The sequence below is a fragment of the Helianthus annuus genome, chromosome 17, assembly GCF_002127325.2.
Source record: "Helianthus annuus cultivar XRQ/B chromosome 17, HanXRQr2.0-SUNRISE, whole genome shotgun sequence".
Classification (NCBI taxonomy): domain Eukaryota; kingdom Viridiplantae; phylum Streptophyta; class Magnoliopsida; order Asterales; family Asteraceae; genus Helianthus; species Helianthus annuus.
Window position 1 is genome coordinate 185513307 of NC_035449.2, and position 23736 is coordinate 185537042.

The following is a 23736-nucleotide window of genomic DNA, read 5'->3' on the forward strand; positions in this document are numbered from 1 at the left end:
TAATTCGAAAAAAAAACTTAACTCTGTTAAGCTATTTTAACGGCGGACTATTTTACAAAAATAATTGACCAGTTCGGATTATTATCGGCCAATAACTGACTTGGGATTATTATAGGCCAAATTGAGTTAAGTGGGATTACTTATTTCCAATTCGCCAAAGAAAAAAACTACTCTATATTTTTTATGATAAATCAGGAAATTGAACTCTAATATTAAGACATTTATATTTTTTATGCAAAGAAGATTGCTAAAATGCCAAAAGTTAATCATTTACACTCTTTGTTTTCTATATGCATGCAAACATATACATCCAACACATAACAACATACATACAATACAACCACCATGCATAGATCATCAGATTGGTCCCCTGCTTCTTGTGACCAAACTTTATACCAAACCCTTTTATCCCAATTTAATTTCTTCCTACCCCAAACCCAAACCCAAACATCCAAACACTCACATCATCTAATCATCATATATCTCTCTTCATAATCACAAATTCCCAATGAATCACACACCATAAACACTCTGTTTTCCACAATAAAACAGAGCATCTCTTTAAAGCTAAACACCACCCACCTTATCTAGACTCCTAGACTTCTGCATTGTCTTACATTTATAAAAAAAAAATCATCGATACCCGTGCATTGTTAGCTCTTTTGCTGTTTGATTCTGTTCTGCAACTCTACCTTAGCCTTGCTATAAACCACCATAAAAATTAACACCCACTCTGTTTTACTCTGTTTTTAGGCTTCCATTTTTTTCTTCCTTTTTCTTAAATTGCTCAATTTCAGTCACCAATTTGGAGTTTTTTCGTTAAAATCAAACTGGGTTTTGTATAAGAGGTAAATCCCACTTGGGTTTTGCTCTGATTTTCACTTCATTGTTATTATTATATCATCATCTTCATACTCATCACATGTGCTCTGTTTTTCTCTGTTTTACTCTGTTTTTCTAACTTTCAATTTCTTCAATCCCAATTTGGTGAAAGCTCTATTCACATTCCAAAATCACTTCTCTCTCTTGTTTTTCACCAATTAAAGCTCAATTTTGTTGAGAACAGAGTATAAAGGTTGTTAATTTCTTATTTTCAAGATTTTGTTGTGTGTGTGAAAAGTTGAAGACTTTATGATGGCTTTGAGTGGGAGATGTGATGGGTATTTTGTTTTTGTTATGTTGATGATGGCTGGTTTGATTGGAGTGTGTGTTAATGGTGAAAATGATGGAGATTCAGTTGGAGCTCCAATGGTGAAAACAGAGCAAGAAGCTTTGTACTCTGCTATTCAAGGGTTTGTGGGGAAATGGTGGAATGGGTCAGATCTGTATCCTGATCCTTGTGGTTGGACACCCATTCAGGTATCTTGTTAATTTTTTTTTTTTTTTTTTTTTTTTTTACAATTTGTTAGAATCATCAAGAATACAAGAAAGTTAACAAATGTTGAAGAAAAGCAGTCAAAATCTAAAATTTTGCAAAAATAAGATAAAATTGATGCTTCTGTGATCTTTAATCTTTATCTTTTTTTTTTTGTTTCTTGGACCCACAATCATACCAAATTTATATAATTTCAAATCAATTTGAGTCAGTAAAGGTGAAACATTGCATGGAATCTTGCAAAGAAGATTGTTTCTCATGAATTTTAATAAAAAAAAAGTCAACGATTCTAGTATTTTTGTAAAAATAAATTGATAAATATTTTGAAAATAAAATCGTTTATTTATTAAACGAACGAACATAAACACAAAATTTTTCTCCCCTAACATTGAGGTTTGTTTATGTTTTTCACATATCCACTCAAAGAAGTTGAGTTCAACTCATTTTAAAACTATCCACATTTTCAATCCATATAGTTGTTCACTATTAAAGTGTTATGCATGGTATTTTTATATTAATTTCAATACTATTGTGTGCTTTCAATTGGTGTTTGTTTGTGGTTGTTTATAGTATGATCGTACGAGCATAAACGAACATGAACATGTTCAGTGGCGAAGCTTGAGATTTCCAATCCTGAGGTCGAAAACGTATATACCTAAAGAAATTATAAAACCGGGGGGTCAAAAACGTATATACTTAAAAATTCTATACGAAACTACATACCGGGCACTATGGAGTGAAAAATTCGGGGGGTCGGGCGCTCCTCCCGGCCCCCACAAAGCTACGCCCCTGAACATGTTAATCTTCTTAACACACGAATGAACTAGAAAACCCTTTTATTAAGAGTCTATGTCCGTTTGTTTAAAGATAAACGGACTAACATAAACACGAACATGACCTATTACTCTTAGTGTTCGTTCCGTTCGTTTACATATCTAGTTTCTAGTATTTTTCATGTTAAAAAACCTTATACACTTGTTTTGCTTCTACAGGGTGTTTCTTGTGATATTTACGATGGATTCTGGTATGTTACAGAGCTAAGCATTGGCCAAATTCATGACAACTCACTTCCCTGTGCTCAAAATCTCAAATTTAGACCCCAATTCTTTAAACTTCAACACTTGAAATCACTATCAGTTTTCAACTGTATCATCTCACCTAGCCGAGGCCCGATTTCAATCCAATCGGCTAATTGGGACGCGTTTTCAAGCACTATAGAGTCAATAGAGTTTCGTGCAAACCCGGGTTTGACCGGTCAAATCCCGACCAGCTTTGGTAACCTCAAGAAGCTCCAATCCCTTGTATTGATCGATAACGGGTTATCGGGCGGGTTACCGGTCAGCATTGGTAAGTTAACTCAGTTAAAGAGGTTGGTTTTGTCTGGTAATTTGCTTAAAGGCAAAATCCCAGAAAGTTATGGTGATTTGAGTGAGTTATTAATTTTGGATTTGAGTAGAAACTCATTGTCAGGGAGTTTACCTTTGACTTTTGGAGGGTTGACTTCTTTATTGAAGTTTGACTTGAGTAAGAACCTAATTGGAGGGGAGATCCCAAGTGAGATTAGTAATTTGAAGAATTTGACTCTTTTGGATCTTAGCAACAACAAGATTTCTGGTGGGTTGACTTTTGCAAGTCAAGAAATGAGTTCATTGGAAGAGTTGATTTTGTCAAGCAATCCCATAAGTGGTAATCTTGTGAACTTCAAGTGGCAAAATGTTTATAGGCTCATGGTTTTGGATCTTTCGAACATGGGTTTGACTGGTGAGATTCCCGAGTTGATCTCGAGCTTGAAAAACTTGCGGTTTCTGGGTTTAAGCGACAACAAACTGTCGGGAAATCTCTCACCGAAACTTGCGGAGTTGAGAAATTTGACCGCACTTTATGTCAATGGAAATAACCTCACCGGCGAGCTCAAATTCCCCCGGGAATTCTATATGAAAATGGGCAGGCGGTTCGGGGTGAGGAATAACTCAAATTTATGTTTTCCCGTTGATAAGTTGTCTACTAGTGTTCGGCCGTTTGGTGTTAAGGTATGTCGTGAATGACCGTTGTGTTTCATTCCCGAGATCAATATTTGGGAATGGAATCACCGGGTTTGTTTTAGGTGAAAGTAGTCTTTTAGGTAATACTTGTGTAATCAAAATCAACCTTGATGATTGAATGAATATATGAATGTTGGAAACTTGGAATGCATTTTACTAGGCACTAATCATGCACAAAGTTATGGAAATGGCCATTGTTAATTGTGAAAAAACCTTTTAAGTATTTACCTAACTTTTAAATATATGATTATTAACTAACTACTACGAATGATAACATGAAAGTATAACTTAATCAAAAGACGTCATTATTGACTTTAATATCAGAAAATGGCGCCGTTTGAATCTTACAAATCACCATATGTGAGGTTTTAGTCTTATGATACATTCGAGCAACCAATCAGATGATGACACCCCAACTCTTACTCGGAATTACGCGATCTTGGAATAAAATGACAAAAAAAAAACATGCGACTTTAGTAAGATTTTAACTCTTAACCTGCCTTAAAAATGTTTTTGCCATAGACATACCATTTAAGCCTCCATCATTCAATCAAGATTATTTTTACAAATATCATATTTATGTAATTAACTTTGTGAAAATGATATGTTTTTGTTTTTTTATAAATATCATATTTATGTAAATAACTTTGTGAAAATGATATTTTTTTGTTACCTTGCCATTAGTTTTGGTGTTTGGTTTTTTGTAATAAATGCAATGAAAGTGGCTTGAGGGACTGCAAGGTGCATGTGGATTTGGAATAAGGGTAATGGTTGTCTGTTACTTACTGAGCATGGACCATTCGGTTGAGTTGGCAGAAAACGAAGGTACATATGATGTCGACGTTCTGCTCTGTGGGTTGGGGTAGGGGCTTGTTTCTTATGGTGAAACAAGTGGCTTGCAATCTTATTTCATTTTCAATGATTATATATTATCTTTAATAGCAAAAATCTAATATATATACACCTACACATAAACGTTTAATACAATATATTAATATTCATTGAATTGTGAAATCTATGTAAACACTTATTCACTGTATAAAAGATAATCACATGGTGAAAAGACAGAAAGTCGTTGCAAGTGTCTGTGTGTCTGGTTCATCTCAACTTAAATTGGTTATGATTTTAGCATCGCTATGTATATAGTGCTCATGTCTAGGCTTGATACAAAACTACTATCGAGTTGGGGGTTTCACTAAATACAGTTTTTCTATTCCTACGGGGTAGATGCAAGACTCTCCACGTCTTACTCTCATCTGACCCTACCTTATTAGCTTTTCTATTGGTGAGATTTACTTAGAATGATGATAATGTCACGGTTTGAACCAGGTATAAAATGTGTTGATTTTGGGTTATGTGTTAGTGTAGGAACCGTTTGCGTAATTAAATAAAATAAAACAAATTCTTTATTAAATCGATTACAATACAGAAATTTGAAAGCTAAAAATACTAGTACAAATACAACTGAAATAAAACAAAATACAAGAAAGGTGTAGAAGCAGAGTGGCTGGCTGAGGCACGTGATCACACGCTTCCCTTAAAACAAATTTCGAGTCTCCCAGGAGTACTTGTTTTGTTTCCCAGCGTACAACAGCCGGAGCAGCAGTACTGCCGGAATTGGCACAAGAACCCGATGTCTACCTTGAAAGCTGCAAAGAAAAGGATCAGAAGAATGTAGAGAGAGTTGTAGGTGCTGTTGCGTTTCAGGTGTTCTCAGCAGCAGCTGGCTATGGAGCTGTATTTATACAGCTCCTAAGTCGAAACAGTCAAAAAGGAATTAAAGAGAGGTTTAAATTGCATTAAACGTCTTCAGTGCAATTTAATACGTCATTTAATTCTCAGTCAAAGACCGTTAACTCGTCAGTTTCAAAGCTGAACTGTAACTGCACTGTCATTCAACGCTGGAAGCTTCTGCGCGCGCAAGACACACTGGTGAGCGCGCAGGTCTGCACGCTCATGCGCGGTGCGTGCTCTTGACTCACTGCCATGCGCGCGTGCGCCACACTGACTCCGGTCCATGCGCGCGTGCGCCACGTCACCTGTGAGTCTATACGAGCACGCCAAACAGTCGCGCCGTATTGGCTCACTCTGGTGCGCTACACACGCCACAACAAGACCCATGCACCATGTGCAACTGCGCGCCTTCGTGCCATGTGTACCCGCGCGAGGACTGCCACGTCACGCGCTTCGAACCCGCACACCACTTCACCACTTGGTCCTTGCAGCCACCACGCGCACGTGGTCAAAAATACAAAGGCGCCACATTGCGCCTCATCGCCCACGCCACGCGCGCGCGCGTTTGCGAGTTAGGTGCGGAGCACCCTTCGCGAGGACACTTAGTGTGTACTTTCATGAAACAATAAGGATGGAGAGTTCCCATTTAAATACCCATTTAAGTTCCATCTCTCCTCTGATGTGGGACAAGGTGTTACTTTCCTTTTTGTTTCAGCATTCAATGTTTCAAACACCCAACTTTGAACATCGATATCTCATTCATCTTAGCTCCGTTTTGGACGTGGTTTAGTTCGTTGCGAAGCTCTTCCAACATAGAACACAAACCCACAAATAAATATATAAAACCCGCTCATTTTATTATATTTATTTCTAGTCCAAAATAGGAAAAAATCATTTTCCTATATTTGTGAAAAATGCTATTTTCACCTATTTTTCCAACAATCCCCCACATGAAAAATGCTATTTTCATCAAATTTCCAACAATCCCCCACATGTATGGAAATCGATCTTTTCCTTACACTCTTCAACGATAAACTTCGACAGTTGAGTATTGCAAGATAGGTAGGTTGTTGCCTTTGAACCTTCTTTTGTGAAGCATACTTAGCTTACTAGCGGTTTGTAGACGCGATGTCCTTGAACATCCCCCATTTGTGTAAACGACAATACACTTCACACAATACTCTCCCTGGTTTGGCCAACCCCTCATTGTCGTGTCCTATTATGGTCCTGGAACACTAGCCTAGTTCTGCGAGAGCTCTAGGATTTGCGCACCCCACAAATCCATTCGAAGCGACCCTACTTCTCTCTAACATAGGTGATTCCTTTGAATCATTAAAAGCATCATGGTTAATTTTGGATTTACTCAAAATCCTTAATCTTAACATGCTTAACCTCACTTCATGTCACTGATTGGAATGGACTAGGAAGTGTTTTGGTCAAAAATTACCGAAGCAATTAAGTGATCAAATTAGTTAAGTGAGGTAGTGTGCTAAAAGTGCGTTGAAAATATGCTGGTTATGTTGTTTGGAAAAACAGTGTTCAGGATACGGCCCAGGATATTGAGCTGTATCTACGATCAAACAATGAGCAAAAAGTAAAGGGGTTGACACGAGATGTACGAGGAAAGCCCTTGATCAATCTAGATCGCCGGCATAAAACCTCGGGAGCTGACAATCGCAGCTGCCTTGTTCTTCTTATTGCTTTAAACTTCAGGATACAGTGCAGGATATAGATCAGATCGCTAAGTGTTACAATGAATTGTATGAAAGTGAAAATTGCTAGAGAGCAAGTGTTAGAGTGTAGCGAGTGTGATTGTGATGTCCTAGTTGATCTGATATACCCACCTATTTATAGTAATGAATTACAAACAATAATCCCTACAAATATGGGCTACTCCGAATATTCCATTATGAACGTTATGGACCGAGTAATACGGCTTCAACGTCTTCATTTGAACGACTTGGACCGAGTCTTCCGTGGAATAAGTCTTGTTAACGTTGCTAGCTTCAAACCCACGTACCTGCACATAATCCATTAGTAATCCCGAGGATACCATTCAGGATGTTACCAATATCCTGAACTAGCATCCCGGATGTAAACAGATACTACATAAACAAGATATATATCAAGATATTTTCCAGGATATGGGCTTAGAATTTCACCCATAACAATTGTCCCAAAAAATGTTACCGTTTGATATCCTAACGGTTACATTTTTTCACAGTGGCCGAGGCAATTAAGAGATAAGACTATTGATGTGACAGCTTTCAACCACCCGACCTATATTTACTCATCATGCCCTATATCTTCTCATCCTCATCTCTTTTTTAACTACAATCGACAAGGAAAAGGTAATAGTCTCTCCCTCATTTTCATATTCATCTTTATCATCTTTCTCCAGTGACAATTCAGGCGACCAAATGCCCAGGCAAACAAGGTCCAGTTCAGGCGACTCGGCTCCCACATTCATCCAACAGAACCTTCTCCAAGAACCGGAGAAGGAAGCATGTACCTTCGATAGTGCCCACCTGTCAGCCTTGAAATCCTCCGGCATCTTCCCGGAAGGGACCGTGTTTAGACCGTTTGACCGGGAAATCCGGTCGGATATGGTCTCCAGCGAGTGGATATGCTTTAGTGCTTTCCCTTTTACCCTAGGGCTACAATTCCCCTTTCCGGATTTCATCACCGAATTCTTTAATATCACCAAAATCTCTTTCAGCCAAACCATGCCAATGCTCTGGCGTGTTTTATCTGTTCTTGACCAAATCAAGAGAAACCACATTCCTGATCTTTCTGTCCATGATCTGCCCCTAGCTTACAAACTTAGATGTCACGGATCATGCAGGTTTCTGTTTTACTCTACTTCCGGTGACCCATTGATACTTCGTGCCACCAGGAACGAGGATGGTTGGCAATCCAAATATTTCTTTGTAAAAAGGGATTCAATCCCTGGTGGAACGGATTATCCGATGAGATGGTTGAAGAAGGGTAGGATTTAGGGTTTAAAGATGATCCTGCCTCTTATCCTGCTTTATATCCTGAACTGACCAACTTTCTCTGTTGTGTATGCAGCTGATTTCAGGAAAATTGCACCTCCCCTTGCTGATTCTCAAAAAAGAATAGACGCCATCAGACTCCTTCCAGAGGCAGAGAGAAGTTTCAACCCATCTCCACTAACTCCAAGCCCTCTTTCAAGCGCAAACATGTCTGGTAAGGATCCTGCAAGATATCCTGCACATACATGTTTTTATTTGATATTTTTAGGAGAGGTTTAGAATTTTACTCCCTGTGTGCAGACTCCAGCAAAGTTCCGATCCTCCTTGACCTTGATGAGCTTGACAGTTATCCTACTCCTGTCATGGTCAAGAAAGAGACACCTGCTGCTACCAGCTCCAAGCCACTGCCGGCCCCCAAGGCTAACCCTAGGACCCGTGCTTCCACAACAAAGAAGAGGAAGGGCTCTGAAATCAGTGCCCCTGGCTCCGAGGGGTTCTCCTACGATGAACTCAGCTTTTCTGACTCCTTAGAGCCAATGACATCCTTCCTCAACAAGGTAATATCCTGCTACATATCCTGCATATATATCCTGACAGGATATACTGATTAATATATTCTAACCCATACCTGAATTTAATGTGCAGGGTCTTCAGCATCTGCTCCACCTGTATAATGATGCCTGCGGTACTGTTGCACTCCACGAAGCCAGAATCAAGCAGCTTGAAAGCACTGTTGCTGACCAAGGTGCCATTGCTGAAGCAAAGTCCCGGCACTACGAGAGCTTGATGAAGAAGGTCACTCAAGAGGCTGAGCTCAAACTTGCCACCGCAGAAATGGACCACGAGCAGGCCATGGTTTCTTTCCGGGAAGGGATCAAGGCCTCTGCCATCGTCTCCTTGCTACAAGCCCGCATCAAGATGGCCTACGAGGCCAAGGAGACAGGCCTCGTGTGTCCAGCTTGGCCGGTTGACTCTTGGGTGGCCAAACTGAAGGAGCTTGGAGGAAAAGCTGTGCCACTTCCTGTAGAAGCCGGTGAGTCCTCTAAGTCAGCAGAGGTGGTGGATCAGGCTGGAGACAAGAAGGATGCTGGAGCGGATGCTGGTGAGGATGCTGGGCAGGATGCTGGTGTTGAGAAGCCGGGGAAGGCTGGAGAGGATGCCGCTGTGTGAGGGCATCTGAGTGGGCGATGATGGATATTGATGCTTAGGCCGGAGCCCACTTTTTTAGATTCGATGGTTGATGTTTCGAACAATTTACGTTTCTTGTTTGTTGAACAATTTTAATTTCCTGCACGTAGACAATATGATGGCCAAAGGCGGAGGGATCCTGAGTTTCAGGACGAAGCCCTTGGTCATCAGTTAGTATGGTTTATTTTGAACGCTTTTAACAAGTGAAGGTGGAGGTATCTTGGGTTCCAAGACGAAGCCTTCATTTGTTAAGTAAATATGTTGGAAAACTAACCCTACTCTTGGCGGATGGGTCTCGGTTTGAGACGAAGCCAAGAGCATAATCTTTTGCTATGTTAATAATATAACCCCTTTTTGGCTTCATTATTGTTGTCGTTGATATATAAATTTCACTTGTGAAAATTGTTTTGTTTGAACATTTTTGAGAATATATTATAAACGTATCCCGGTAGATATCCTGAAAGATATTTTGATAAGGATATTAAAATACAACCTATTAGTTGTCCAAATAAAAAGGAGAGATCATACCAGAGATTCTTAGAGAATCAATTTCAATTCTCCATTATAAGTTTGTCCCCAGTGCATACTTATAAACTTGGATCCATCCTTTGAATAGTGTAATGTATGTCCCCTGTGCTTGACACAGAAACACAAATGTATTCATATTTTGACTCGAATGAATTCCAAATACCCCAGGGCAAAACCCTTGATATCCTGAAACGAACCCTTAGTATACTGGGGATAAACTCTTAATATCCTGGGGATAAACCCTGATATCCTGGGGATAAACCCTGAATTTCATGCGCTGCAGGCGAGAGTGTATAAACTCAAAGACTTAGAAAGGTGAAAACCTTTAAACCTTAGAGAGTATGAAAATACCCTTTCGTGAGAGAGGGTGATCAATCCTCATATACCTTTAGGATTCAGGATATAGCCAACAGTAACGAAATTGTCAGCCACTTTTACATGGACTGGTCCCGCCACCTTGAACTATCCCTGAATAACTTGCGCTCCAGGCGGGGTGTTTAAACCCAATTCGGGAGAAAGGTGAATACCTTTAAACCTGTGAAGGGATCAGTATCCCTTAACCGTGAGAGAGGGGGCCAATCCTCTAATCTTCCGAGTTATCCTGAGTACATATCCTGGAGCTGTATCCTGAAACATATCTTGCAAAACAATTGTAAACTAAGGTGGGTGTTAGCTTGGCTAACACCCCTCCGATGCTTAAGTCAGTATTGGGTTACAAAGAACAAATTAAACCAAACATATTTAAAAAAGGTAGAATTCATACCATCCTGAGTTAGAAATTAAATTCTAAACTCACTTGAAATAGAGCTTTAGGTGTATAGCATTCCAAGACCTCGGTAGCATATCCCCTTCCATATTCTTGAGTCTGTATGCTCCTTTCCCTGCTTCTGATTCAACTTCGTATGGTCCTTCCCATTTTGGAGCTAACTTGCCATCGGCAGGATTAGTAGTATTCTGAAAAGCCTTTCTTAGCACCCAATCACCAACTTGAAATCTCCTAGTCCTTATGTTCTTGTTATATGCTCTGGATATTCTTTGTTGATATGCTGCCATCCTTAGCCTTGCTGCGTCTCTTTTTTCGTCTATAGTATCCAAATCTTGACATAAGGCTTCCGGATTCTGTTCAGGATTCTGTAGGATAGATCTTGCAGTAGGTATCGCCATTTCCGTTGGAATTACTGCTTCCGCTCCGAATACTAAGGAGAATGGGGTTTGACCGGTTGCATTTTTTACCGTTGTCCTGTCAGCCCATAACACAAAGGGTAATTCCTCTGCCCATCTTCCTTTTTTGGCTCCAAGTCTCTTCTTTAAGTTATTCACTATTATCTTGTTTGAAGATTCAGCTTGTCCATTCGCTTGAGGATGTACCGGAGTAGACGTTATCATTTTGATTCCCCAACTCTTGCAAAAGTCGGTAGTCCTTCTGCTTATAAACTGGGACCCATTATCACAAATGATTTCAGCTGGGACTCCAAACCTGGTCAGGATATTCCTCTTTATGAAGGATACTACTTCTTGGTCTCTAACTTGAACAAATGCTTCAGCTTCAACCCACTTAGAGAAATAATCCGTCATTGCCAGCATAAAGACTTTTCCTCCCGGAGCTTTTGGTAACTTCCCTACTATATCCATCCCCCATTTCATGAACGGCCAAGGGGATGCTACAGGATATAGTGGTTCAGCTGGTTGATGTAGTATGTTACTATGTCTCTGACATGCGTCACATCTTCGAGCATATTCTGCGGCATCTTTCCTCATTGTTGGCCAATAATATCCTGTCCTTAATACTTTCGAGAATAATGACATGCCCCTAGTATGGTTACCACAATCCCCTTCATGTATATCCTGAAGTACTTCTTTGGCTTCAGGATCCTCCAAGCATCTCAAATATGGTCCTGCAAGAGATTTCTTGTATAAAATATTATTTATAATAGTGAATCGTGATACCTTCATCCTAAATGCCTTAGGATTTTCATCTCCAGGGATGTGTCCTTCTTTGAGATATCTCATGATTGGGGTCGTCCAGGATTTAGGATCCTCTTCAGGATATACCGTTCCAGGAACCTGAATACCTGCTACTTCTTTATCCTGAGAATTCGTCGCAGGATACAGGATATGTAATATCGGTATTAGGGTCCCCTCTGGTATCCTGATTGATGATCCCAAGTTTGCCAATGCGTCTGCTTCGGCGTTATCCTCTCTTGGTACCTGTTCAAGTGTAAAAATATCGAAATATCCTGCTAATTTTTTAAGAATACCAAGGTATTCAATTAGTTTCTCACCCTTGACTGCATAGGATCCATTAAAATGATTAGTAATTAACAAGGAATCAACATATACTTGCAAATTCTTGATATTCATATTCTTAGCCAATTCTAATCCTGCAATTAAAGCTTCATATTCTGCCTCATTGTTAGTAGCAGGGAATTCACATCTAACAGCCTGGGGTATTATGTCCCCCTGTGACGATTTTAGTAGTATACCTAAACCTACACCCCTTACATTAGATGCACCATCAGTATATAATGTCCAGGATTCTAAGTTTTCTCCTAGTTGTTGCACTTCTAGGTCTACTTCATTTTGAATATCACTACTGAAATCAGCCACAAAGTCTGCTAGAGCCTGAGACTTTATTGCATTTCTAGGTTCATATATTAAATCATAGGCACTTAATTTTACCGACCACTTAGCCATTCTACCCGACATCTCTGGTTTCCTAAGCACATTCTTGACATGATAATTAGTTTTAACATGAATCCTATGTGTTTCAAAATAATGTCTAAGCTTTGTTGATGCCATAACTAGAGCCAATATTAACTTTTCTAGATGAGAATATCTAGTTTCAGCATTTAACAAACTTTTGCTAACATAATAAACAGGATACTGCTGACCTTCGTGATCCTTTACCAGTACTGCACTTACTGCATTCCCTGATACTGCCAGATACAGGGATAATGGTTCACCATCCTCAGGCTTCATCAATAGAGGCGCGGTTGAGAGATACTGCTTCAAATCCTGCAGGGCTGCTTCATGCTTCTCGCCCCATTCAAATTTCTTATTCTTTTTCAGGATATCATAGAATTCTTTACACTTTTCCGAGGATCTTGAAATAAACCTATTCAAGGCTGCCACTCGTCCTGTTAACCGTTGAACATCCTTCATATTCGAGGGTGACTTTATATCCAAGATAGCTTTGATCTGCTCCGGGCTTGCCTCTATCCCTCTTTTTGTCACCATGTATCCTAAAAACTTTCCTGCCCCCACTCCAAAATGGCACTTTGCAGGATTAAGTTTCATATTATACTGGTCCAGGATATCGAATGCTCCTTCAATATCCTGAAGATGATCCTCAGCTTTCTTGGATTTGACCACCATATCGTCAATGTACACCTCCATGGTGTCCCCCAGTTTGTCTTTAAACATCATGTTCACCAATCTCTGGTACGTTGCACCTGCATTTTTTAAACCGAAAGGCATAGCAGTATAACAGTAAATACCTGTTGGTGTCATGAAAGCAGTATCCTCCTGGTCCGAAGGTTCCATTTGAATCTGCTGGAATCCTGAGGATGCATCCATGAAGGTCAACATTTCATGACCGACAGTGGCATCCACCATCGAGTCTATATGAGGCAGAGGGAATGGGTCTTTTGGACAAGCTTTGTTCAGGTCTGTGTAGTCTATACAGACTCTCCACTTCCCATTCTTCTTTTGAACCACTACCACATTTGCTAGCCATCTAGGGAATTTGACTTCTCTAATCATCCTGGACTTCAATAATCTTTCAACTTCCTCTTGGATAATTGCATTCCGCTCAGGGGCGAACTTCCTTCTCTTTTGTTGTATAGGCTTGAATGACCTGTCAATTCCAAGCTTGTGAGTAATAATGTCTTTAGATATACCTGTCATGTCCTCATGCTTCCATGCGAATGTTGACATCCTGCATTTCAAAAAGTTAATTAATTGCTCTTCAATATCCTGAGGGATATTGGTCCCTACGACCACCGAGATATCAGGATTATCCTGATCCAGGATAACTTTCTTCACATCCTGCTCTGGATTCTCCACGATATCCTGGGCCCGCATCTTTAATTGCTATGCAGCACTTGGCTTGGTCGAGGATTTCATTGAGGATGAGTAACATTCTTTCGCCTCTTGCTGATCACTATCGATCTTGACAACCCCCCAAGGGGTAGGGATCTTGATGCATTGGTGATATGTCGATGGTACGGCCTTCATATCGTGAATCCACGGTCTTCCTAGGATGATGTTATAGCAGGATAGAGAATCCATCACACAGAAACGTTGTATCTTGTTGACTCCTTCAACGTATACTGGCAACTTTATCTCTCCCACTGTGTTTCTAGCCTCTCCACTGAACCCAACAAGCACGGTAGATTTTGAAGTGATATCCATTGGAGACACATTCATTCTCTTCAGAGTTTCTAGTTGGATTATGTTGACGGAGCTGCCATTATCAACCAGTATCCTGCGTACAAAATGGTTAGCCACATATAACGTTATTACCAGAGCATCATGGTGAGGATCCTGGACAGTATCCCTGTCATCTGCATCAAAAGTGATCACTTTGTCAGTTGTGAGGGTAGTCATCCTGACAGGTTTGTCTCCCCTTTCGGCCTTAGCTTCCTTTGCATGTCTCTTTGCTGCCGAATACGAAGTCCCACAAATGTCGGATCCTCCTGAAATGAAGTTGATTATCTTGGCATCGGCGGGAGGTGATGCCGCTCGCTCAGGATCCTTCTCAGTATCCTGACCCTTATTCTTCTTTCTCCCTAAGAGATCTTTCAAATATCCCTTGCTTAGAAGATAGCTTATTTCTTTCCTCAGAGCGATGCAATCCTCAGTCATATGTCCAAAATCTTCGTGGAAAGCACACCATTTTGATTTATCTTTCCAATCTGCTTTTTGTTGATTCTTTCGAGGCCATCTTGCCTCGTCCCCTAGACCCTGCATGGCATACATCAATTCAGGAATGTTAACAGAAAAGCAATATTCAGATAATTCAGGATACTCTTCAGGATCCTCATCTTCGACAGCATTCACTCTCTTGTTCTTATTTCTGCCATATGGCTTAGGCCGATATGACTTGAATGAGGATTTTGACTTCCTGTTAGTTGACTCATAAGTGTTGGATGAGTTCATCCTTTCTTGCTTCTTTCTGTCATCCTCCAACCGAATATATCTTAGGGCCCTGTTCCGGGCTTCATCCAGGTTTCTGCATGGGTTCATTACAAGGTCTTGATAAAATTGAGAATCCTTTTGCAGCCCCATCTTGAAAGCTTGCACAGCTGTTGCAACATCAAGATGGGGAATGTCTAGTGATTCCCGGCTGAACTTGTTCACATAATCCCTAAGGGATTCCTGAGGCCCTTGTGTTATCCTGTAGAGATCACTTGTTAATTTTTCAAAGCTTCTACTACAAGAAAACTGACTATTAAATAAATTTACTAAGTGAGCAAAAGATGTAATCGAATGTGGAGGAACATTCAAGAGCCATTTCAAAGCTGATCCTGTCAAGGTTGAACCAAAACCCTTGCACAAGCACGCTTCCTTGAGATCTGGAGGGATAGGGTTGATCTCCATCCTTTCCCTATACTGGGCAATATGCTCTTCAGGATCCGTGGTTCCGTCGTAAAGCTTCATGTTCGGAGTCTGAAATCTTTTTGGGATTTCAGCATCACATATAGGATGCACGAACCGAGATATCCTGTGGCTATCCTGGGATACTTCAGGAATTGGCTGCACCACCCCAGGTACACTGGATATCATATCCTTTAATTTCTGAAGCTCCCTGGATAATTCTGACGTTACAGTTGTATCCTGCAAAGATCCAACACTGTTAGTGGTAATAGCATTATTATTATTTGATACGTTACCCGTTAGAGGATTTTGCCCATATCCTGAAGCATATCCTGAGCTCCTCATGGTTGATATCCTGACCGAGGAGGGTATTTCAGGAGTATGATTCTGAGGAAGGCTGGGCACAATATTCCCCATGTTATCCTCAGTATACACAGCTGAACTAAAGTTCAACGCTCTGGGGTGTAATGGAGTGACATTATCCTCAGCAGATCTGCTCGAGCCAGACTTCAGGAGTTGTATTTCCCTTAAAAGCATTTGGTTTGTTTCCTGTTGCTGCCTCATTTGTTCCTGCACACTTCCAAATAAGGTTAGAATTTCATCATTAGAAGCTAGAACAGGAGCAGATTCCTGAACACTACGGGTAGGGATAATATCCTGAGGTCGTGAAGAGGCTATCGTCCTTGGAGGAGGTGGTGGAAGCACCGAACCAGTAGTGGCAGAAGTCATAGCAGACACAGTAGAGGAACTCATGTTTGATCTTGAGGCCATTATGGACAAAGTGGCAAAAAGTTTTGAAAATTGAAAACTGATCAGCGATTTCACAAAAAGTTTTAGTAAAGAGAGCACCACTTGCCCCACGGTGGGCGCCAAATTGTTTTGGTCAAAAATTACCGAAGCAATTAAGTGATCAAATTAGTTAAGTGAGGTAGTGTGCTAAAAAGTGCGTTGAAAATATGCTGGTTATGTTGTTTGGAAAAACAGTGTTCAGGATACGGCCCAGGATATTGAGTTGTATCTACGATCAAACAATGAGCAAAAAGTAAAGGGGTTGACACGAGATGTACGAGGAAAGCCCTTGATCAATCTAGATCGCCGGCATAAAACCTCGGGAGCTAACAATCGCAGCTGCCTTGTTCTTCTTATTGCTTTAAACTTCAGGATACAGTGCAGGATATAGATCAGATCGCTAAGTGTTACAATGAATTTGTATGAAAGTGAAAATTGCTAGAGAGCAAGTGTTAGAGTGTAGCGAGTGTGATTGTGATGTCCTAGTTGATCTGATATACCCACCTATTTATAGTAATGAATTACAAACAATAATCCCTACAAATATGGGCTACTCCGAATATTCCATTATGAACGTTATGGACCGAGTAATACGGCTTCAACATCTTCATTTGAACGACTTGGACCGAGTCTTCCGTGGAATAAGTCTTGTTAACGTTGCTAGCTTCTAACCCACGTACCTGCACATAATCCATTAGTAATCCCGAGGATACCATTCAGGATGTTACCAATATCCTGAACTAGCATCCTGGATGTAAACAGATGCTACATAAACAAGATATATATCAAGATATTTTCCAGGATATGGGCTCAGAATTTCACCCATAACAGGAAGTACATATAACTCCCTTTTATTTAGTTTGGGGTACTCCCCTACAGTGACTCCGTTTTGGTAATATGATTAAGTTGTCCTATTGAACTTAGATCTTGGGATCTCCAGTCAACTAAGTTAGGTTTCCCTCATATTCCCATTTATCACGGGCTTTAGTCCCATTCCTCTTGACGACGTTTCAACTAACTCTCTGCTTAAGCCTTTTGTTAACGGGTCCGCAATGTTATCCGTTGACCTCACATAATCAATTGTGATAACACCCGTTGAGAGTAGTTGTCCTATTGTGTTATGTCTACGTCGCATATTCCTTGATCTGCCATTGTACATCAAGCTTTGAGTTCTACCAATCGCTGATTGGCTATCACAATATATACATATGGCTGGCAAAGCTTTGGCCATCTTGGAATATATTCCACGAATTGACGTAGCCATTCCGCCTCCTCGCCTGACTTATCCAAGGAGATAAATTCGGATTCCATTGTGGATCTTGCTATGATTGTTTGCTTAGAAGACTTCCAAGCAATAGCAGCTCCTCCAAGTGTAAACACGTAACCACTTGTTGATTTGGAATCTTTATTATCCGATATCCAGTTTGCATCAGTGTATCCTTCGATCACTGCTGGTTGTCGGTTATAATGCAGTCCATAATCTCTTGTGTATCTTATGTATCTAAGCACCCTCGTGATAGCTTTCCAATGATCCGCGCACGGATTGCTGGTGTATCTACTTAGCCTACTCACCGCGTAAGCCAAGTCGGGTCTAGTACATGTTATTAGATACATTAGACTGCCAACAATTCTTGAATACTCTAATTGAGCAACTCCATCTCCTTTATTTTTCTTGAGATGTTAGGAGGTATCAACTGGAGTTCGAGCCACACTCGTATCTCCCGAGTTGAACTTTTCAAGAATTTTATCCACATAGTGAGATTGACTTAACACAAGACCATCTTGGGTTCTTATGATCTTTACTCCAAGAATCACATCAGCTAAACCCATGTCTTTCATATCAAATCCTGCTTTCAACATGCTTTTAGTAGCTTTGATAATTTTATCATTACTCCCAATGATAAGCATATCGTCTACATAAAGGCATAAGATCACATAACCTTCATTTGTGTCTTTGAAATAAACACATTTTTCGCACTCATTTATTTTGAAACCATTGTCAATCATGACATGATCAAACTTTTGGTGCCATTGTTTTGGTGCTTGCTTCAAGCCATACAAAGACTTGACGAGTTTACATACTTTACCCTCTTGACCTGGGACACAGAAACCTTCAGGTTGCTCCATGTAAATCTCTTCTTCTAAATCGCCATTTAGAAATGCGGTTTTAACGTCCATTTGGTGAACTTCCAAATTTCTTAAAGCCGCTATAGCAAGAACCAATCTAATTGAGGTTATGCGCGTCACATGCGAGTAGGTATCAAAGTAATCTAGAACTTCCTTTTGTCTAAATCCTTTAATCACCAACCTAGCCTTGTATTTATCAATACTTCCATCAGTTTTCATTTTCCTTTTGAATATCCAACGATATCCAAGTGGTTTGCAACCAGGTGGAAGATCTACTAATATCACACCCTGGCTTTTTCGGAAGCGTGGATTATTTTGGTGTGACTTCTTAATACCAAGCAACAATCATAACAATGCTATATGATAAAACACAAGATGTTCATCCATTCATTAAGTTAAAAATACCACAACGACATTGATTGAAAATGTTGACACATAAAGTAAGTTACAACCATGACATGATTAGCAGAGTTCACAATGAGTCATCAAAAGCACGTAAATAAAAACCCAAGTTTAGAATTGTGTATCCCGTCCAGGAAAGGGATCCACCTCCTAAACTCGACGACTCGGATGACATCTTTATTCACTACGCAGCCTTGACACAACGCATACTCCGCCCGATCCACTAATTTCCTGAAATACATGTAACTTTGAAAAAAATCAACAAAAGTTGAGCGAGTTCATGTGTATGTAAGTGTGTAAAACTTTTAAAAATACGTCTGTAAGTATGAAAATTCCTAGTATGTAGCAATTAAGGAAAAACTGATCACCAATGGGTTGCAAAGCCAATGGTATGTGTGAAATTGGTGCAGGAAGACTCAAACCTAGCAAATTTGTCTCCGGTATGAAGACATAGTCACCACTATGGGCCGCCTCGGCCTCACGGGTGTGGGCTCGCTACACCCAAAATCCCAAATAGATCTATCACTCATGTCCCTTGGTCCTACAATGATGATTAATGGCCTTAAGTGTCATGCCCACCACTCACATGATCGCGTAGTAAAACCCTCCTTAAGCTAACCATACCATATAAATAAATGTCTGTAATAATCGTAACATGTATTTCACCCCTGAAGTATAAAACTGAAAACGGTTAAGAGAAAAGGGGGACATGAACTCACTGAAGTGCGTCTCCTGTATCGTAACGTCAATCTCAAACTTGATCAGCTACCCGGCGACCTACAACATACTAATGTCTATTAGACGAACGGGCCATGCCTTGGCTTAGGGTTTAATGTTTTGAGTTGCGTTACTTTGATATTATACCAAGTTTGTGACTTCTTGTTAAATTAATAATAATAATTACTTTAACTTAGATTCTGTTTTTAGGAATAATAGTTAGGCAACTATTTCGTATCCACACTTCTCAAGTATTTTATATGTGTATTTCCTTCCCAAGGATGAGGGTATTTATACATGGTTTGTAATTCCGAAAAATATATTTTAAGTCCCACTTAGAAAAATATATTTAAATTATTTGTCTATAACATCTTAATTCAAAAAATATATATTTTGCCCAAAAATATCATATTTTACTTCATAAATTTTCCAAAATAATATTTTACCAAAAATGTACGTGTAAGAGTGTTTTCTGAAACATTACATAAGTTACGTTTTAGCGTCTCGTATTGCAATAACAAATGCGTAACTTAAATATTTATTTCGTGAGAGTTTTGGTATTATTTTAGAGTTGTAATCTTCATGGTATTCATAAGTTATATTATTTTACCCTAAAAATAATATAACTAGTTCACAAAATAAACAAATAATCACACGAGAGTTTTAGTATAAAATATATATTCTAAATATATATTTATCAAATTTTATTTACGAAAATCAACCTCCAATACTTTGTATTTTTGTAACAACAACTATGGCGAAGTTTATTTTGAAAACCAAGTTAAAACATATTTGTAACACTTGTTAAAAAATATTTCCTAAGTGTTGGATTGTAGAAAAATTTCGCCAGAGTTTACTTTGTAAATGGAGGTGTCCATGCTTACTAGCATATCATTTTCTTTTTCAAAAATTCATTCAAACAATTCTCATCAAGAATATACAACCTCTACTTACTAAATTTGACAAAAACAAGCATAAACTATAAATTCATGAACTTGAAAATTTATAAAAACTAGTAGAAGTATCCGCCGCGTTGCGGCGTGGTACATACCAATTGCCATCGGTAATAACTCCGAAAGACAAGGGGTACATACCAATTGTCGCCCGAAAGTCATTATCAAACTGCAATATACAAGTTCTTTGAAATTTTGTTTTACAGTGGACAACTTAGGATAATTACATTTCCGCATATCGCCAATAATAGTAAAAAAGTTAAACAGATCTTGTCAGTGTATTTGGAATCTAAGATTGTTATGGAAATTAGTTATCTTAATTTTAGCAACCAAAAATACTTAAAATGAGAAAAAAAGAAAAGTAATCTATAGATAAAGTATTGTAAGGTAAATAGAAATTAAAAAGCTTAACCTATAACCAGCCAGGAATATAATACACATACACACAACCAGCCTTGCCATCATTCTATTATACTCTACTGCAATATACATGCCAACAAAGTGCTGCCATTTTAATTGTACAAAATGAAAATAAAAATGACCAAATACTGAATCCGATCTTTTAAAATATATATATATATATATATATATATATATATATATATATATATATTTATCCAGACAGCATCAACAAAACGCAAACAATATAGATCCTGATCAAGCTCTTACGTCCAAAACCCACAGCATAAGCGGAAATTCATATAGAACATACACCCAAATGACCGTCGAATCAATTCAAAACACACACAAATCCTAAATCCATGAAAGTCGTAACCGATTAAAGAGTTCCTTGAAGTATGCGTGTGGCCAGGTCAGATATCCAAATCTAACACATAACCTGAATCCATGAAAGTCGAAACCAGGTCAGATATTTGATTTTACCTTCAGTCCTTGAACTTGAAAACACTCTAACTGAACACTGTACAACTTCAATTATTGAATCAATTAAATCAATTATTGTCATTGTGTTAGTAGTGGCACTTAGTGGTTTCACCAATGCAAGGTAGTTTCAAATTTCTTGTCTTCAACAACAGTTTTTATATATATAAAAAAAGAACAACAAAATGTCTTTGGTTGTTTAAGGCACACAGAGGAAATATTCGCATCATGTGTTACCCTGTACTTGATCTAAAACCATGGTTATGTATTGTATGTTATCGGTGCATCAATGTTTTCTACTGTATTTCAAGTCTTATCTTTTTAAAAAAGAACATGTATATGTTAAAACAGACCATTCTATGGCTCTATGTACATACATACGGTGTGTACTGATGTTGGTGCATCAAAATTTCCAATCATATTTCAAGTTTAGACTATGGGGTATGGGGCGGGGGTTGGGGCGGGGGTTAGAGAGAAACGCTCAAGTCACCACCCCGGGTGGGCTTGGGTTTGGGCGTGACCCCTTGGGCGGGAGTTTAAGGCCGGGCGTGGGGCATGCTAGCGATCCTATGTGGCCGGCTCTTATTGGCTTGTTGGCTAGGGCATAGCGGGCCATGTTTTAATTTTAGATTTTTTATTTTTATTTTAATACATCTGGCCAAGCCACGCCGGGCTAGCCACGCCCCACCATACCCCACGGACACGTCACTTACCAGCGGGGGGCTCGAACTCCACGTGTCAACCCATGCCCCAAACCCCCGCCCCACCATACCCCACGGTCTTATCTCTTCATATAATAGACATACACAAACAGAAACACATACATATGCCTATATGCACACACACATATACACAATCAATATTTCTAGCTTTTGAGTCAGCTGTCCATCAAGTCAACTCATTCTGCAATACATACCTAATTATCCAAAACTACAGCTAAAAGAATGTGAAAGTGAATGTGAAGACTAAATTCTATCTAGTATGAAAACAAAAGCAAAAATCAACCGTCAACAATAACAAAATAGAAATCAACAAACACATAAACAAATTAAAACCACCACAATCAGAACCAACAAAAAAACCCTAGAAATCAAACCCCTAAACGCCCAAATTAAAACCAAAAACCTAACCGATTGACTGCATTCGGTGGTCAATGCAGCATCAAAATATAACAATACGATAAACATTGACCCACCGACAGATAATAAAAGTACAAAACCGGAAGAATTGATGAAAGAAATAGGGCTCAAAGATGAGATCGTACCTGAATAAAACGGAATCAGTAAAGCAAAATCACGAATTGGAAGCTTCGTTAAACTGAGTGAATTTGTGGTTGTGTAAATTATTTGGAACTGATGTCGGAGACCGGAGGCGAAGGTGAGGGCGAACGGTGGTGCGTGATGGTTCCGGTGTGGTTGGAGAAGACGGGTGAGGCCGTGGTGGTCGGAACCAGCGACGGGGAAGTGGTGATGGAGATGGAGGCGGATGTGTGCGACGGAGTGGGTGGCGGGGTGCGACGGCGTTTGGGGTTGAGGACGATGATGGAGGGCGGTGGTCGATGTGGTGATGGAGATGGAGATGGAGGTTGGTTCAGGAAGGTGTCAATGTGGTGAAGAAGAAGTGAAGAGGAAAGTCTGGTTAGGGTTTACAAGTTGATAAGATCACGCCGTTAGCGTTAAAATACTGTTTCTCAGTTATGTGTTGAATTAATATATATATATATATGAATGTGTAGTAACTTACTAGCATACTTAGTCTTGTTATCTTTTAAAATGTAATTAGTTCTTTAAAAACTTTATTTTTAAAGAGTTTGAGTGTTTACAACTTCCAATCATATTTTTGAAAAATATTTTTTCATGAAATTTTCTTGTCATACAAGTGTTTCTACACTTGTTTATCCACCAAAAACGTGATTAGTTTATGTAAGATCCAAGTTTTAACGAAACTTATATTTTTCACTTGGTTCTTTTGAAAAACCACTCATGGATCTTTAGATCTACATGATTATAACCTACTTTGATCTTTATTTTTCAAGAAATCATTCATTCATTCAAGTTCATGGTTTATGAGTGGATGATCCATCATCCTACAACATTCTTGCTTTTTATCATCTTGCTAGATCATGTTTTTAATCATGATCTAGCAAGACTACATGATGATTCACATCATTTCTACCAACAAACAATGATCAATATGCATATCAACTTATATTTAACATGATATCTTCATCTAGCAAGTGTATGTTCATGTCTTCTTCATAAGATTCATTAGTGTTCTTAATATTTTTGGTCATAGTACATCATTAACCACCTTTGTATACTAGTGAAATGGATGAAGAAGCTTGATTGATGATGATGGTGGTTGTGCTTGGGGTCGGCCGAAACAAGGAAGAAGGAGAGGAGGAGGAT

At 39.3% G+C, this 23736-nt stretch overlaps 1 protein-coding gene and 1 long non-coding RNA gene across 2 annotated transcripts; one reads left to right on the top strand and one right to left on the bottom strand.

Moving 5' to 3' along the window:
- The first annotated feature begins 349 nt into the window (after nt 1-349).
- LOC110921280 (piriformospora indica-insensitive protein 2) lies at nt 350-3559 on the top strand. The gene is made up of 2 exons (XM_022165572.2): nt 350-1359; nt 2368-3559. Exons 1-2 carry the CDS (start codon nt 1132-1134, stop codon nt 3418-3420), a joined length of 1281 nt encoding a protein of 426 aa, XP_022021264.1. The 5' UTR covers nt 350-1131; the 3' UTR covers nt 3421-3559.
- Nucleotides 3560-20837: 17278 nt separating this feature from the next.
- On the bottom strand, nt 20838-23001 carry LOC110922540. Its single transcript, XR_002583240.2, has 2 exons — nt 22593-23001; nt 20838-21287 (listed from the first exon to the last, which is right to left on the bottom strand). It is a non-coding gene; the product is annotated as an uncharacterized LOC110922540 (long non-coding RNA).
- Nucleotides 23002-23736: the final 735 nt, after the last annotated feature.

Excerpts from the sequence above, each read along its gene's own strand:
- LOC110921280 (XM_022165572.2), top strand. The coding sequence starts at position 1,132 with ATGATGGCTTTGAGTGGGAGATGTGATGGGTATTTTGTTTTTGTTATG. Across the intron at positions 1,360-2,367 it reads GTGGTTGGACACCCATTCAG|GGTGTTTCTTGTGATATTTA; the intron begins GTATCTTGTTAA and ends TTGCTTCTACAG.